Source organism: Vigna unguiculata, chromosome 11 (genome assembly GCF_004118075.2).
Source record: "Vigna unguiculata cultivar IT97K-499-35 chromosome 11, ASM411807v1, whole genome shotgun sequence".
Taxonomy (NCBI): Eukaryota; Viridiplantae; Streptophyta; class Magnoliopsida; order Fabales; family Fabaceae; genus Vigna; species Vigna unguiculata.
Window position 1 is genome coordinate 38,269,808 of NC_040289.1, and position 17,337 is coordinate 38,287,144.

The window sequence follows — 17,337 nt, forward strand, 5'->3', positions numbered from 1 at the left end:
TTTTTTCTTTCTTGTTCATTGATTATATAACTATTTTTTAAATATTTTTACTTGTTTTAATTCCTGAAATCTTTCTCATTATCTACTCCTTGTGTATATTTTATCGTATATTTGTATTTGTTTTAAGAAAAAAAAAATGATATTTCAGTATATATTAGCATGTCAAATGGACCTCATGGACCAACTTGCTGGTCCGACTATAATCAAGCATGACTATAATCAAGCATGTTGGGTTAACTTTTCGAACTTATCATTTGATCGTTGGGAATAGTTTAAGTGTGAGTTAAAGTTTCACATTAGATAGAAAAGAAAAAGTTAAACACTATATAAGATTAAAGACCTATAATACCATTGCCTTAAGATTTTGGTGTAAAAGTGGTGTCAAATACTTTATATGTGTAAGACTAATGTTATATAACCATATGGAACCACAATCTCCCAATGTTTATAACCATAACCCATATGACGTCCCAATGTCTAAAACCATTAACTCATATGACGTAAAAATACAATCCAAGAATGGTATCAGAGCCGATGGTTCAGAATGACTGACCGCATAACCATAACACAAAAAGGGGTCACTGAAGTGACTTGAAGTGACTGACCGCATAAACACAACCAAAAAGGGGTCACTCATACACCTAAAGGGAAATAGCTCGATTTGTCTAGTCCACCAACCCGTCGAGTTATAGGTGAGTCAGCTCGTCAACCCGCAATTTCGCGAATAATGAAAAGCCATTTAGTAAGAGAAATAAGACGCAGACGAGAGAGACAAATATGTAGGCGAAAGAGACAAACGCAAGCAAACCCATACCACAACATCCACCTCACATACCCGCGACGCGACGACAAGTCCCATCTTCTCAAATCAGAGGTTAGGGCCAGAGGTTTCGGCCACTATTGGTTCGTTTCTCTCCCTCATTTTATTTCGATTTCGATTCTTCCTGTTTCGACTTCAATTCCTCCTCTTTCGATTTTGGTTCCTCTTCTGGTGTGAAATGGCTTAGTGAATCAAGACTGAGAATTTGATTTGGTTTAATCTATTGTTTGAGATTGAGATTGATTTTGTATTTGGTTCAATTTGTGGTTTAGTTGAGATTCAGATTCCCTGATCTTATAATTGTGTACTTCGTTTATGCACTTGAATATTTTTGCACTAATTTTGTCTATGAAATTAGGGTTACTTTACTTGATTGTATACCATTATCTTTTTAGGGTTACTTCGTTCAGATGCGAGACGAGTTCCAATCTTCAACCCGTTTTTTAAGTTATGGGCCGGCGTATTTTGACACTCCTAATGTATATGTTCTCAAGTGACAACTTTCCTTTCCAAATTCTCTTTCTCTTTCTCTTTTATCTCCTTATTCTGACTTTCTACTTAATTTATACTAAACATTTCATCAAATATTTTCATTTAATTTACAACAAATATTTCATCAAAATTCAGAAGAAAAATAACATACGAATTTATCGATAGAATTATCGAAAAATTATCGATAGAATTATCAAAAAAATTTAAAAATACAATTACTAATGAATTTACCAACTAATTTATGAATTTTCAAAAAAATTGATTTTCGACAAATTTACAAACAAATAAAAAAATCATTGACGACATATTTATAAAGTCTATATAATACTACCAATTTTTGCTTTTATTTCACCTTCCCCCGTTTGCCTTGTTTTTATTTTCTTTAACAAGGTTTAATTGTACAGTCTAAATTTAATAGCACCATTTCCTCACAATTTTTATCGCACGACCATTTTGTATATTTATTTTTATGAATATAATAGAACAAGTAATGTATTATGTGATTTTTCGTAGCTGATTTTTAATTATGACTTGATTATGATTAGATCATTTTTGTTAGTAATTATGTCTCGCAATTATAATTAGATCATTTTTTAAGTCTTAAACTTCTTTTTTAAATAGGTATACAAGACAATATAGTTGTTTATCATGTAACAATGAAATGAAAGCTTGTGAAGACTTTTGAATAAACCTACGCACATTAATAAAATGGAAGATGAATATTTTGCAGATAATATGATTATTTACATTGAAATAAAAATAGCTGAAAATTTTAATTATATTCAATTATTTATGAATTCAAAAATATGAAAAGTGATAGGTAATCCTTTTGACACTACAAAAAAAAAAAATAGACACTACAAAAAAAAAATAGTAAAGGTTTATTAATTGAGGTTATAATAACCTTGACTAAGACATAAAAATAATGGAGGTTTTAGAAACCCTCCTTTAAGTATCATGTATTTTCAAGAAATCCCCAATAAAATTTAGATTTCCAATTTATTATTTTTATTTTCGCTTAAAAACCCTAAAAGCAGTTTTGGCTCTTGTTCGCCCTCATTCCCTCATCTCTGCGTGCCTTTCAACATTCTTCTCTCTGATTTCATATATGATTTCTTCTCTCTGATTTTATTTATCTGATTTCATATCTCAATGTCTAGGAGGAAGATGAAGCATTGTTCTCCTTGCTTTCAATCTCGTGTCACTGCTCTTTCAATTTCATCTCATTCAATTTCGTTTTCCCTCTCTCGCTAAGAGAAACTTGTGTTACTGGTGCTGGTGATGAGTTGTAATGTTAGATTATCACACTTTGCATAAAATCTTCTCCTAAAACCCCCGATTGATTAGTTGTAAATGTAAATCCTTTGTGAACACTAACCTAAATAAAGAACTCGTGTGGTTCAGAGACGAAAATCAAGTAAAGGTTTGTCAAGCTAAAGATTAATATGTGATTTTAAAACCCCAGACAAGTTGCGTTTTCTCAAGGGTCGTCAAAAACTTCCAATAATCTATTAGTTACGCTGGTTCTTCAGGTAAGTTGCAATCCTACTAAAAACAATTATTTTTATAGTGAAATATGTGTTATTTCTTTATAATTATAAATATACTAAATTATGTACATTTTTATTAAATTAATAATAATAATATTAAATGTATAAATTTAAATATATTATTTTGATTCTATAACAAATTTTGGTTAAAACCAGCCCGCTGTATGTTTGTTTCCCATAAGTTCATTAAATTTACAAATTTTGATGTCGTATTTTATTTCAATTAGTTTGGTTGACATAATAATTCCAAATATTAGGAAATATTTTTCTAAATTCATGACGTGTACAAATTTTGATGTCGTATTTTATTTCAATTTCAATTAGTTTGGTTGACATAATAATTCCAAATATTAGAAAATATTTTGGGTAAGAGCGAAAAATTATCTAACACTTCTAAATACTTAATTATGAGAAAATCAGTTTTACACGGTAAAGTTAAACAAAAATATAATATATCGTAAGTACTAGATCTAACACTCTAATTATATGAAAATATTAAGTCTTTGGGAATGACCAACAATACAAAAATAAATAAATAAAATTTTATTTAAATATGAAACAATATATAAAATTCTAACATTAAATTCTTTTAATGAACCTTTCTTTTATAGTGGTCTTTGCATTTCATGGTCAACTAAATACTTCACTACACCAAGTAAATAAAGTAATGCCTGATTATTTGAACATTTACATCGTTATTTGTATCCCTTACTCGTTTGTTTAATTATGGATGAAAATGAGGCATTAACACATTTACATAAGTGTTCGTATTCCCTTGATAGTTTATTTAAGTGTAAGATGAGTTGAGGGTAAGATCTTTATTTTATATTTTATCAAACTCCCATTTCGTAGCTGCCTCACAGCTACTTATTTATGTGGGCGCTATAAATGTTTTAATAATATTTGCTGTGATGTTTATGAATGGTTCGGACTATTACCAAAATTTTCGTGTTTGGACCGTTGGGGATGGAATTACTTTGATGGTTTGTACCAGTATCTTTCTTTCACAAATAACTACTATTCTAGAGACATCATGGCACGGAATTTTTTGGACGACAAGACCCAATCAGATTTTAGAGCAAGATTTGATAAGTACTAGTCAACAAATTGGAATTCATTTATCAATAGATTTTTTTCTTCCATTTGAACTAATTTCAATAATTCTTTTAGTTGCTTTAATAGGTGCAATTTTCGCATAAATGATGAAAAAAAGAGATGCTAGTTGTTTTGATGGGGAAGACAGAACAAATTAACTTGAGGTATATTAAATTACAAAGTTTCTTTAATTAAACTTTTAACAAGGAAGAATATAACTTAAACTTAAAAAAAATATAATTAATTATGGAATAATTATTCTATAAAAATAGAAATAATATCAAATTATACAATAACATAACATTATATTATTTATTTTTTATTGTAAAAAACTAAATATCACACCTAATGTGTTTAATTCAAACAAAAAAGTATGCTAATTTATGCGCATAATAAGATCCAGAAGACTCAAATAACATGGATTTTAATAACATTACTAAATAATTATTTGTTATATATATATATATATATATATATATATATATATATATACCTTAATACATCTAAATTTTGTTTTTTATTTTATTTTTTAATATATTTTTTTCAAATAAATATTTCTAAAATTTAATAACAAATTTAAGTAAGAAAATATAAAAAAGGACATTTTAAAATATATTTATAAAAAAGTTATATATTATAACATATCATCAGAATATAAATTGTATGGTAGTTCTCCATTTAACATACTCTCCTCGTTAGTAAGACAATTCAGAAGTTTGCATTGATTTTTAAACTAGTTTCTCATGAATATTTAATGACATGAAATTACATCTTCACAAAAAGTGAATGACTCAACCCTCAATCATAAGCCCAGCCCAATGTACTTTTATCATTTTTTGTCTCTTTTTTTTTCTCTCATTTTTTCTGTAAGGCCCCATTTTATTCCTGCCCTAAAAATTAGTGGGTTGCCCTACAGTATTGGGCCTAAAGGCCGGCCCATAGGATAAAAGCTTCCTTGTTGCCCTAATCTCACACTCACACTCATTCTCACAGATCCAGCAGCCGTCACTCTCCTTACCCCTCACAGAACGCTCTGCTAGGGTTCTGCCTAAGGTTCCTTTCGAGCTAGCTCAGACCAGTTCCTACTCCGCGTAAGTGCCCTTCTAGCTTGTATGTACTTTTCCTTGGCATTAAGTCCAGTCAGGTCTTCGTAACAAATTCCCCTTTGTTCTGTTCCCCCACTGTTTTCCAGCTCCTTAGTAGTTCTCGGGACAGCAGTGCTAGCTACCGTACTACCAGGACTTCCGTTGACCCTTCCTCCAGGTACGGGAAGCTAGACCCTCTTCGTGTGATGTGTTTTGTCTTGTATCGTTGTGAGTTGTGGTTTGCTTGAGTTTGTGTACTGCTATGGGTGTATGAACTGCTTGGAAATCTCTGTTGGGCGTGGGTATGCGTTGTGCAGGTGCGAACAGTGGCGAACACTGATAGTCTCGCCCAGGCGAGCTCGACTCGCCCAGGCGAGATGTGCAGGGGCTCGCCCAGGGTTTTCTGCGCGAGTGGTCGCCCAGGCGACCAGAGTGTGTTTTGAGCGAGCAGACAACTCGCCCAGGCGAGAGGGGTCTCGCCTAAGCGAGATCCCGCATTGCTTTCTTACTCCTTTTGAGCCCTCGCTTAGGCGGTGGAGGACTTGCCTGAGCGAGATTGTCTCGCCTGAGCGAGATCCCTCAGCCTGGGCGAGGTGCTGGGCGAGACAGTGCTGTGTTTTTGGATGTTTGTTGTTCCTGGATGGTTTTTTTTGGTTGGGTATGAATGTATGATGAGTGGTATGTATATAATGGGGTATGAGGTATAAGTAGTATGATTCCTAAATTACAAATGATGGGTTCGGTATGAAAGTTGGCATGATCTCTACATGACTTGTATATGATGAGTTGGTTACATATGTATGTGTGTGAGGCCACAAACTTGGCATGAGTAATAATGAATCTTGGTGGTTGGTAAAGCTTTGGTATGGTTGGCACGAGGAGAAACACCTCCCGCATGATAGAGGATAACGAGTTGGCAATGGTTCAACATATGAGAAATGGAGATTTGTTATGGGTTTTGGGTTAAAACCTCATGTGCAACGTATGTATAAGTCCTTGGTTGTTTATGTGTGCTGGTCCGCGTCAGTGCATAATCCCCTGGGGTCTCTAGGTGAGACTTTCAAGGTTGCGCTTCAGTGGTCGGGACGTAATCCCATGGCCCCTGTTAGTGGGTGTCCATGGTGGTGCCCCATCTGTATAACTAAGTAAGGATTCAAGGTAAGGACTGTATCCTGACACTCTAAGGGACCAGTTAGTCTCACTTAGAGCGGGCTGACTCCTGTGGTGAGAGTAGCAGGAGGCCTGAAATTCATTAAGGGCTAACCTTGTGGTGAGGGAGATTTGATTCATCGTAACACTTGTAACACATAGCTCGGGAATGAGCAGCTCAGGTTCGAGCAGAGGTATCCACCACAAGTGCAAGCATCCGCTGAATCCGACTAAGTTATACGTATCCGGATGAGTCGAGTCGAGTCGTAGTGTATTGAATGAAGAGTCATAATATGTTTGGTTGTTATATGGATACGAGATGATGAAAATATATTTGACTATATGATGAATATGTGTTGGCTCTAACTTACCCGTTTGTTGCATGGTTGTGTTGTATGTGGTTGTTCTTCCTTGCGATGATCATCAACTTGGTTGATGGGAGCAGATGGGCGAGGTTCTCGTGGTCAACAAGGGAATGGTGATTCCACCGCTTAACCGTTCGGGCTGGATCTTACACTTCTCTTCTTGATGTCTTCTTTAGGGCTATGGCCCCTGTATTTGCTGTCTTTGGATTGTAAACTCTTAGTTAAACTGTTATCCTGCTTTTGTTGGCATCATGGTGTGCCTGGTTTTGTAGGGGTGATGTTGGGAACCCCAGGACTGCGTGATTTTACTATCTTATGTGTGACGTTTCCTTTAATTGTGTTTAGAAATTAAATGGGATGTTACATTTTCTCCATACCCTGATTAGATGTGAAGTGAATTAGCAAGTAGAGTATAACTCCTAAGTCGAACAAAATTTTTAAGTTGCTTATAGGCAGAGCCTTCCCATATCTGACTGTATCAAAAAATATTTATTATCAACCAACAAATTAATACTTTTATCAATTATATTAACAAATAAAATCTCAAGTATTTCTGAATAATATATATACTTTATTCCAATTCAACACATCATATATAGTCTAACCACTCAATAATTATATTCATAGTTATCTCTGAACACTCAAAAACCTATACAAAAAATGTAATTACCACTATAGCAATTTTAACTATTGATATTGTACATATTAAAATTACTTGAAATAATTGGTTTATTTTTTACCAACCCCGTTTTACTCAATTGTGAGAAAAAGAAAAACAAGAAGGATATATCAGGGATATCCAAAAAATGAAGTATAAAGTGTATCTTTAGCCAGATAATGTGTTGGATGCAACTGCATATTAACTAATAATAGAGTGAAATAATGAAATTAGAAGTTAATTAGGCTTAGGGAATTAACATTGTCTGCCACGTAAAAGACGAAGTAACCAAAAGGGCCAATGAAACGAGATTTTTGTGGGCACTTCACCAACACTAACACTCACTGTCACTATCATCATAGGAGTTGACAAACCCCAATTATTCAACACTTTTTGAGAACCATGTACCACTCTTCCGTTTATCAGTGCCTCCCAATTCACAAAACTATCATATAATAAGCATCATTCTGTGAGAATCTTGACCTTCTAACACTTTTTTAAGCTTTCAATGAAAGAAAAAACTTGTCTCTACCTATTTTCTTTTCTTTTACCAATGTTCTGGGTTTTTTTTTTTTTATATGCCAAATACGAATCATCTAAAGTACCTACAATAGACCCAAATACACGACAAAAGACTAGGGCAAATTTGAGGAATCCCAAAAAAAAAATTTAGAATTTAGATAAGTCTTGTAAGAACAGTGCATGCAGAAAAGGGAAAATAAGTTACATGCATGCACCCACTTGTAATAATCTGGTTTGGCTTCTCTTCTCAAAACTCCAAAATGATAATTTGCATTTCGCTTAAGACAGCAACTTGAGATGAATAATTTGCTTTAAAATTTTATTGATTCATATCCATTAATCGTCATGCATAGAATACGATTCTGCAATATTTCTGGTTCTTGATCGTTGACAGAACAACTTAAAACACGGAATTGATGCTTTGCTTTGCTTTACTTTACCCTGGGCAATAATTATCCCAGTGATATACCAAAGAACAGTAGCTAAGAAGACTTCTACGTAAAGGAACTTTCTTTTATTCCCTTTTTTAATTTGGTGAATCACGTAAAATCACTTTCGTTTCATTTCAAAGTTAGGCTCATGAAAAGTTTACACCTTCATAAATGGTGAGAAAGAAACTTTGCATCTTTGTATGTTCACAAAAGCTACCTCCACCTTCGAGCTGACTCGGCTGCTAGTGGTAAACCAAGCATATTTCTTCATCAAACAAAACAATTTAATTAGTAGAGTGTAAGAATATTACAGTCATATTATAAAATACAATATACCAAGATATATATGTACCGAATAAAAAGATTTGACAAGGTTTGCATAAACTTTCTCCTATAGACTAATTGCTGGTAGGTCCTCACCCACCACTAAAATCAATATATAATTAATCTGCGTTACAAATTGGTATACAATTTTCTTCAAACATAATTATACTTGATGTTTCACAAGCTTATAGTGGATCTCGTGCAGCTACTGGTGATGCATATGTATTAATATTCTTTTCTTTATTTTTCAGGGCATCCACTTTGGAAGAACTTTTATCATATAGTAGAAACAGAAAGCTATTGTTGCATGCCATGCCACCATGCACACAAGCTATTTGATTAAATATCTACACACATTTATAGCAGTGTATATAAATAGAGACAGCACGAGGTGTGTGGTGTCAAAAGAAGGAGGCAGCCAAATGTATGCATTTGGCATAGGTATATGAAAGAAGGAGTAGTAGGAAGCAACAGAGACATGAGAAGCTCTAAGTCTTACACGCTATTGTTGTTTCTTTTCGTATGGTTCCGCTTGGCCAAGTGTTCATCGTTCAGTGACATGGATGCGTTGCTGAAGATGAAGGACTCCATGAAGGGAAACAAAGCCAAAGACGATGCGCTCAGCGACTGGAAGTTTTCCGCCTCGCTTTCCGCACACTGTTCATTTTCTGGCGTCGAATGCGACCAAGACCTTCGAGTCGTTGCCATCAACGTCTCCTCCGTTCCACTCTTTGGCCACCTTCCGCCGGAGATTGGACAGTTTGACAAACTCCAAAACCTAACCATCTCGCAGGACAACCTCACCGGCGAGCTCCCCAAGGAGCTCGCTGCCCTCACTTCCCTCAAGCTCCTCAACATCTCTCACAACACCTTCTCCGGCAATTTCCCCGGCCAAATCGTTCTTCCCATGACCCAACTGGAGGCCCTCGACGCCTACGACAACAACTTCACCGGACCGCTTCCGGAGGAAATAGTGAAACTGGAGAAACTCCGCTACCTCAAGCTCGACGGAAATTACTTTTCCGGCAGCATACCGGAGAGTTACTCGGAGTTTGAGAGCTTGGAGTTTTTGAGCTTAAGCACCAACAGTTTGTCGGGGAAGATTCCCAAGAGTTTGTCTCGGTTGAAGACGCTGAAGTTTCTAAAACTCGGATACAACAACGCTTACGAAGGTGGGATCCCGCCGGAGTTCGGAGCCATGAAATCGCTGAAATACCTTGACCTCTCTAGCTGCAACCTCAGCGGCGAGATTCCACCGAGTCTGAGCAGTTTGACGAACCTGGACACGTTGTTCTTGCAAATGAACAACCTCACCGGAACCATTCCGTCGGAACTCTCTTCCATGGAGAGTCTCATGTCAATGGATATCTCATTCAACGGTCTCACCGGAGAGATCCCTGAGAGTTTCTCCCAGCTGAGAAACCTCACTCTCATGAACTTCTTCCACAACAAGCTGCGCGGTTCTGTTCCCCTCTTCGTCGGCGAGCTTCCGAATCTGGAAGCGCTGCAGCTCTGGGAGAACAACTTCTCCTTCGTGCTGCCGCAGAATCTGGGCCAAAACGGTAAGTTCAAGTTCTTCGACGTCACGAGCAATCATTTCACCGGGTTGATCCCTCCGGGTCTGTGCAAGAGTGGGAGGTTACAAACCTTCGTCATCACCGATAACTTCTTCCACGGTCCAATCCCCGATGACATTGGAAACTGCAAGTCTCTCCTCAAGATCCGAGCCTCCAATAACTACCTTAGCGGCGCCATTCCGTCGGGAATTTTCAAACTGCCATCCGTCACTATAATCGAGCTCGCCAACAACCGTTTCAACGGCGAACTGCCTCCCGAGATTTCCGGCGATTCTCTCGGGATTCTCACGCTTTCCAACAACTTACTGACGGGGAGAATTCCACCGGCGTTGAAGAACTTGAAGGCACTGCAGACACTCTCACTCGACGCCAACCAGTTGGTTGGAGAAATCCCACCGGAGGTTTTTCTCTTACCAACGCTGACCAACGCCAACATAAGCGGCAACAATCTCACAGGAGAAATCCCAACGACGTTGATTCACTGCATTTCACTCAACCTCGTCGACCTCAGCCGGAACATGCTGGTGGGGGAGATTCCCAAGGGTATGAAAAACCTGAGGAGCTTGGGCGTTTTGAATGTTTCTCAAAACCTGTTAACAGGACCGATCCCCGACGAGATTCGGTTCATGTCCAGCCTCACAACGCTGGATCTCTCCTACAACAATTTCAACGGCAAGCTCCCCACCGGCGGTCAGTTTCTGGCCTTCAGCGATAAATCCTTCGCAGGGAACCCCAATCTCTGCTCCTCCCGCTCTTGCCCTAGTTCCTCCATGTACCCAGACGACGCCCTGCGAAAAAGGCGCGGCCCGTTGAGTTCGAAATCGACGAGGGTGATAATAACCGTGATTGCACTGGCCACCGCGGCGCTGCTGGTGGCAGTGACGGTGTACATGATGCGAAGGAGGAAGCTCCTCCGGGCGATGACGTGGAAGCTGACGGCGTTCCAGCGGCTGAACTTGAAAGCGGAGGACGTGGTGGAGTGTCTGAAGGAGGAGAACATAATCGGAAAAGGAGGTGCGGGGATCGTGTACCGCGGGTCCATGCCGAACGGAACCGACGTGGCCATAAAGCGGCTGGTCGGAGCGGGTAGCGGGAGGAACGATTACGGGTTCAGAGCAGAAATCGAGACGCTGGGGAAGATAAGGCACAGGAATATAATGAGGCTTCTGGGTTACGTGTCGAACAAGGAGACGAACTTGCTGCTCTACGAGTACATGCCGAATGGGAGCTTAGGGGAGTGGCTGCATGGGGCGAAGGGAGGGCACTTAAGGTGGGAGATGAGGTTCAAGATTGCAGTGGAAGCTGCGAGAGGACTCTGTTACTTGCACCATGATTGTTCTCCTCTCATCATTCACAGAGACGTCAAATCCAATAACATATTGCTCGACGCCGATTTCGAGGCCCATGTCGCCGATTTCGGACTCGCCAAGTTCCTCCATGATCCCGGTGCCTCTCAGTCCATGTCCTCCATCGCCGGCTCCTATGGCTACATTGCCCCAGGTTCCATTAATCTTCTTTATCTCTTCATTTTCATATAATAATTCATGATTTTTTATAGATATAAATAACTCCATACTATAGATCAATACGGTATTTATGTATTATAAATGATTATTTGTTTAAGGAAAAATGATTGATGTAGATTTAGCTTACTTGATTTAGTGTGGAAAATGATTTTGTTGTTTGTGATGGGTGGGCAGAGTATGCATACACGTTGAAAGTGGACGAGAAAAGTGATGTGTACAGTTTCGGGGTGGTGCTGTTGGAGCTGATAATAGGGAGGAAGCCAGTGGGGGAGTTTGGAGATGGAGTGGACATCGTTGGATGGGTCAACAAGACTCGAACGGAGATATCTCAGCCGTCGGATGCAGCGTTGGTGTTGGCAGTGGTGGACCCAAGGCTCAGTGGGTATCCATTGACAAGTGTCATTTACATGTTCAACATTGCTATGATGTGTGTTAGGGAAATGGGCCCAGCCAGGCCCACCATGAGGGAAGTCGTTCATATGCTCACCAATCCTCCTCACTCCACCACTCACACCCACACTCACAACCTCATTAATCTCTAAACACATCATAATTATGATCTTTGCTCGCTCATCCACATTCACTTTTCTTTAAAAAAATAAAAATAAATTAACACAGAGGAAACTGTACCAATAACTTCATCTGTTGTTTGTTGAAAGTGGAGCAGCATAATCAAACACTGTAGTAGTACTGTATGTATCTATCAAATGTAAAATAGGTTTGGATTATTTTTGCATTCATGTCAACTGTCAAGTAATTTCAAGGGTTTTCCTGATTCTGCATATACCAAGAAATTTTGTAGAAAATAATTACTCCTATTTATAAATTTTTGTCACTGCTATTATTTCTTCTGTCCCAGACTGCATTGTATATCAGTTTTAAAGTTGCATATTAAAGTTATTTTTTTCATTTGTATAACGGTTTATTTGTCTTAGTAAATTGGAGATTTTAATGAAGGTTAACATTTTATTTGAAATTGTTTAAAAGTGAAGAGCATGTTATATCAAACATGTATAAAACTACAGTTTTAGCATTAGCATAAACTACTTTATATTAAAAACATAAAAGAGATTAAATAAATTGGAATATTTAAGTGTGTGTGTGTGAAGCGTAAAGGAGCACAAATCTTGTGTGACAATATTGATATGCATATTATTCGGGGCCTTATCTTTTAAAAAAAGAAAGATTCCGAATTATTTAAATTAAAAAGAAATACTCATTTTATTTGTTGGTGGAAAGATGTTCGCCCAAAAGAATTGGTATAAAAATAAAGTTGCAAAATATAGAATGATTATTTATAATTTTGTGATCTAATTAAACATAAATTACGATTTAAATGTTTGTGGTCTGACGTATTTAAAATCAATTTCATTGAAAATATTTAATTTGAATATTTTAAAGAATTTATGTATTTTTTCATCAAAAAGTGTCAAATAAACTCCTATGATTACAAGTGTGAATGCGATACATTATTTATTCTCCATCCATTACCTAATTTTATGAATTAAGATAATTCTATTCTAAAATTATATATTTTCATCTATTCCTCTATTATATATTTTCACATCCCAATTTTACAATCACCACAAAAATAAATAGTCCGTAGGAGGACATAAGAGTAATCACAAATATAAATAAAATTAAATAAACCAAAAAATAAAATATTAAAATATGCTGTTAAGTAATATTACTAAGGGAAAAAATCTTTTCATCTACTAAAAAAATGTAACTTTTAAAATTTCATATTTATAACAGTAGAGATATTTTATTTTAAGAATACACAATAAAAAATTATATAAAAATTAAATGTACAGTGTAATACAAGGCCAATTTTGAGCCACGTATAAATAAATACACAATTTATCCACTTTTAACCACCAATGAATGTCGTAGGAAACAGATGTATGAAAAAATCGTCACAAGCACGGTCTTTTAGTTCGCTTTATCGAAGAACTATTTCAAGAAATTTTTCTTCAAGCGAATTAGAGATTTTCAATTGATCCAGTTCAAGTGTTTTTCAAGAAACCAAACCAAACCATTGTAAAGAAATAATTCGTCTGATCTGAACCACTTTACAGAAACAGTTCAGAGTGCTAATTACAGTTGAGAACTTCGAATTCTAATATCAATGTTCAGTTAAGACAAATCTAGACAACAGTATTCATTCTACACGAGACTACCACCACGTTCGTGAAGACTACCTGATTCAACAAGGAGTTAGTGGGCATGGACTATTTCTGTTCGGAGTACATCAATCATAACATAATTAAATTCCTAAATGTGAATTATGATGTGCACGATATCAATAAAACAGCGCAATATACTTGTTCCATCTAAATTTCAGAAACAACTCCATCAAAACTAATTTTATATCAAAGCCAAGAGTGAGACAAAACAAGAAGGATTTGAACACCCGACACTTACTACCTAACAGTGAATAATGCAAGATGACAAGCGCATTCGGGTGTGTACCTAGTTAGATGGAGGAAAGCAGATTTAATAGAGAGAGTATTTTAAGTGTTTAGAGTATATGACAGGAGAACTGAACACCTGAAATACTTAAAATGGTAAATCAAGAAGAAAAAAAATTAAAAACACAGAATATATAACGATGGCACAATAACAATAACAATCTAAGATGCCTTGGTCTCCTCGGCAGCTGTCTCAAAATCCTGTCCTGGAACAAGCTCTGGGACGTCGTCGTCATTCTCCTCTTGAGCTGCTCCTGAGGCAGCAGCTCCTTCGGGAGCCTGCTTCTGAAATTGCTCTGCAAGCTTCTTAAGATTTTCTAAGTTATCTGGTCCTGCATTTTAATAATCAAAATATTAGATTGAGGCATCAGAAACATCAATAGACAACTTTGAAAATAATTCAGAAAACATACCTAATTGGTGGATAATGCTGGGGAGTATATCCTGCAACTCTGTAAAATAAAAAAGTTCATGTCAAATTTCATTACATGGAAAAAATCAGTGAAGAACTAGTTGCTTGTTTTTCAAAAAAGTTCAAATGTTGACAAAAACAAGCAAATACACGTCTGTCTAGTACTCTAGAAATTCCAGGAAGCAATGTGTTTGCATAGTCCAACTTATCACGATCCCCGGATATTTCAGATGTCAATCTAAACAAAGTACTTGTGTCCTTAATGCATTAAAGCCGAATAAAAAAAACAAGGAAATATCTGTCAAAAATAAACTGAACCAAATACACTTCTGTCTAGTACTCTAGAAATTGGAGGAAGAGAAGTGTTGGCATAGTCCAACTTATATAACAATCCCCGGATATTTCATTGTCAATCTAACCAAAAGTGTTTGTGCCCTTAATGCATTAAGGCCTGATTAGAAAAACTTGAAGATTAACAGAGTCACTTTTTTTTAATTCATTACTATTTTGCAAAATTTACAAACAAATTGGGAATACTCATGGAAAAGAGGGCATACGACAATCAAGAAAAGAGAAATAGCTGCTTACTCTTTGTTTGTGGAGAACCACTGACAACCCAAGTGTTTGCAGCAATAGATGCTTGAACTGTAAAGAAAAAAAAACCCAACTTAATATGATTGAAGCAAAACATATAGCCTATTATATTAAAATATATAAATACTTTGAACTGACACTACCTTTGGGATTTAGAAACTGGATAACTACATCATCCTTAAAGATATTGACCTCCTCAATTGCAGGAATGGCATTCACCCCTATTCTCTTCAGAGTGCTCTGAAGCCTTTTGTCATCTGTGGTTGTGGTCTTGTGTACGGCCTTCTTCTTTCTGGAAAAAGAGAAAACATCATTGGAAAATCCAACCTAACAGATGCATTGTGTGTTTATTTCCAAAATAGGAAAAAGCCAGCAAATTGATTACAATCCCTCAAATAAGTGCACAGTGGAAAGGGGGAGCAAGGAGAAAAGCTAAAAAAATGTCTGGGTAATGTCAAATACAATCACAAATGATAAGGTAGCATGTTAAAATCCAAAATTGTCAGTACACTAAGAAAACTGAGTTTAATCGATATGAAAAAACAGGTTAAAATGTATGGAAATACCTTCTCACGGTACCCTTCCCTCCAGTTCTAACCGAACCAGCCATCTTCATCAACTTTTCCCGATTCATCTGGGTAAAGGCAAAGAAGAAAAATAAATAAATTTCAACCTAGCCAATTAGGAACATAGAAAGACAAATTCAGAACAAATTTAAAGTAGATATGTTACTTCAATACTGAACCAAAAAAATGGATTTTGAAGATGCCGTGCTGCCTATCAAAACAAGACAAAACTCCTAAACTTGGAAACAATTCATCTAAACTGCCTATCAAAACAAGACAAAACTCCTAAACTAGGAAACAATTCATCTAAATCAATATACTAACTACATCATCAGACAGTGAATACGAGGTACACTGAGAATTGAAAAAAAACAACGTGCAATCCGAGAGAAAAAAAAAACAAAGTAACATACAAAATACAGATGGACATTTCACACAGCCTCCTCAGTTCAGGTCTCCAGTAATTTTCCGCATTGGAAACAGCTCAGAAGAACGAAAGTTCATTTTGTTCATCCTCGGAGGAAATGTAAAACACAATTAACAATCTTCACTAAAATTATCTTGCCCTACACATTACAACCCTCAATTAATTGCATGTCACAGCTTCACACAACCTATCCACTTTCAGTCTTTCACACAATAAAAGAATCCAAAGCAACCATATAATTTATCTTCAATACACTATCCACCAAAAAATAGTTCGAAATTGGAAAAAAAAAACTGTGATTCGAAACAGTACAAGCCCTAAAACCAAATAATGCAAGAAAACATTGCAATTTAAAATCCAATATTCCCAAAACCCATATGTCAAAGGGGGAAAAATGTCATACAAATCCCAATAAAAGGACCAAATTCAAAGAAATGAAATCAGAGAGAACCCGCAATCATGACATCATCAAAACAGCAGTACACGGAGGTCAAAACAAAAACGGCTTAGAGACCGATTAAACCAGTAATTAACGCAAACCTTGACATGGCACAGTAAAAGAAAGATGAAATTTAGTGATTGAATGGTAGAGCAATAAAAACGGTACCTTTGTGAAGTTGGATTAAGCTCAGTACTGAGAGCAAGGGTGACACTCGCTAAGAAAACCTAAACAATAAGAGGAGATAAGGACTACCTTTTATATCTACCAGCAAGCCAGCAAAAACCCTAGGTTTTTTTTTTTTTTACATTTTTAATATAAAAATAAAAACCCTATGGTGTTGGGTTGGGGCACCGTCCATGTTAAACCCAACAATAAAAGCCCATTTCCAAATAGGAACTTGTGGATGTGAAACAACTGCAAACTATTCTATAGCTACTATTCTATAACTATAGATCTGTTGTAAATTATAAATGTTTATTAAATTAAATTTTATAAATAATACGATAAAAAAATAAAATTACAAAACATTTCAAATAATAATGTTTTTCAATAAATGAATTAAAAAATACATATACATGTACATGTAACAATATAACTAAAAGACCTTTAGCAACATATATAATGAATTAAAATAAAACAAAATACCTTTAAATTTGTGAAGGAAAACATTTATATTTATTGGACATGATTAAACATGTTATAAAACAAAACATTTTACAATAAAGTCAAAGAAACCATTACTTTACAACAAGTCTAAAATAAAAATATAAGTATATTAGTATTAAATGTATAACATTTAAAATAGTTAAATATATTTTTGGTATCTTGACT

At 36.0% G+C, this 17,337-nt stretch overlaps 2 protein-coding genes and 1 non-coding gene across 3 annotated transcripts; 1 reads left to right on the forward strand and 2 right to left on the reverse strand.

Annotated features, from left to right (window-relative positions):
* The first annotated feature begins 8,732 nt into the window (after positions 1–8,732).
* On the forward strand, positions 8,733–12,445 carry LOC114169904 (receptor protein kinase CLAVATA1). Its single transcript, XM_028055291.1, has 2 exons — positions 8,733–11,568; positions 11,769–12,445. Exons 1-2 carry the CDS (start codon positions 8,937–8,939, stop codon positions 12,134–12,136), a joined length of 3,000 nt encoding a protein of 999 aa, XP_027911092.1. The 5' UTR covers positions 8,733–8,936; the 3' UTR covers positions 12,137–12,445.
* Positions 12,446–13,928: 1,483 nt separating this feature from the next.
* On the reverse strand, positions 13,929–16,807 carry LOC114169905 (basic transcription factor 3-like). The gene is made up of 6 exons (XM_028055292.1): positions 16,672–16,807; positions 15,638–15,705; positions 15,215–15,363; positions 15,066–15,122; positions 14,479–14,517; positions 13,929–14,397 (listed from the first exon to the last, which is right to left on the reverse strand). The coding sequence occupies exons 2-6, from the start codon at positions 15,703–15,705 to the stop codon at positions 14,228–14,230; spliced, it is 483 nt and encodes a 160-aa protein (XP_027911093.1). The 5' UTR covers positions 16,672–16,807; the 3' UTR covers positions 13,929–14,227.
* LOC114170938 lies at positions 16,076–16,160 on the reverse strand. Its single transcript, XR_003601291.1, has one exon. It is a non-coding gene; the product is annotated as a small nucleolar RNA Z159/U59 (small nucleolar RNA).
* Positions 16,808–17,337: the final 530 nt, after the last annotated feature.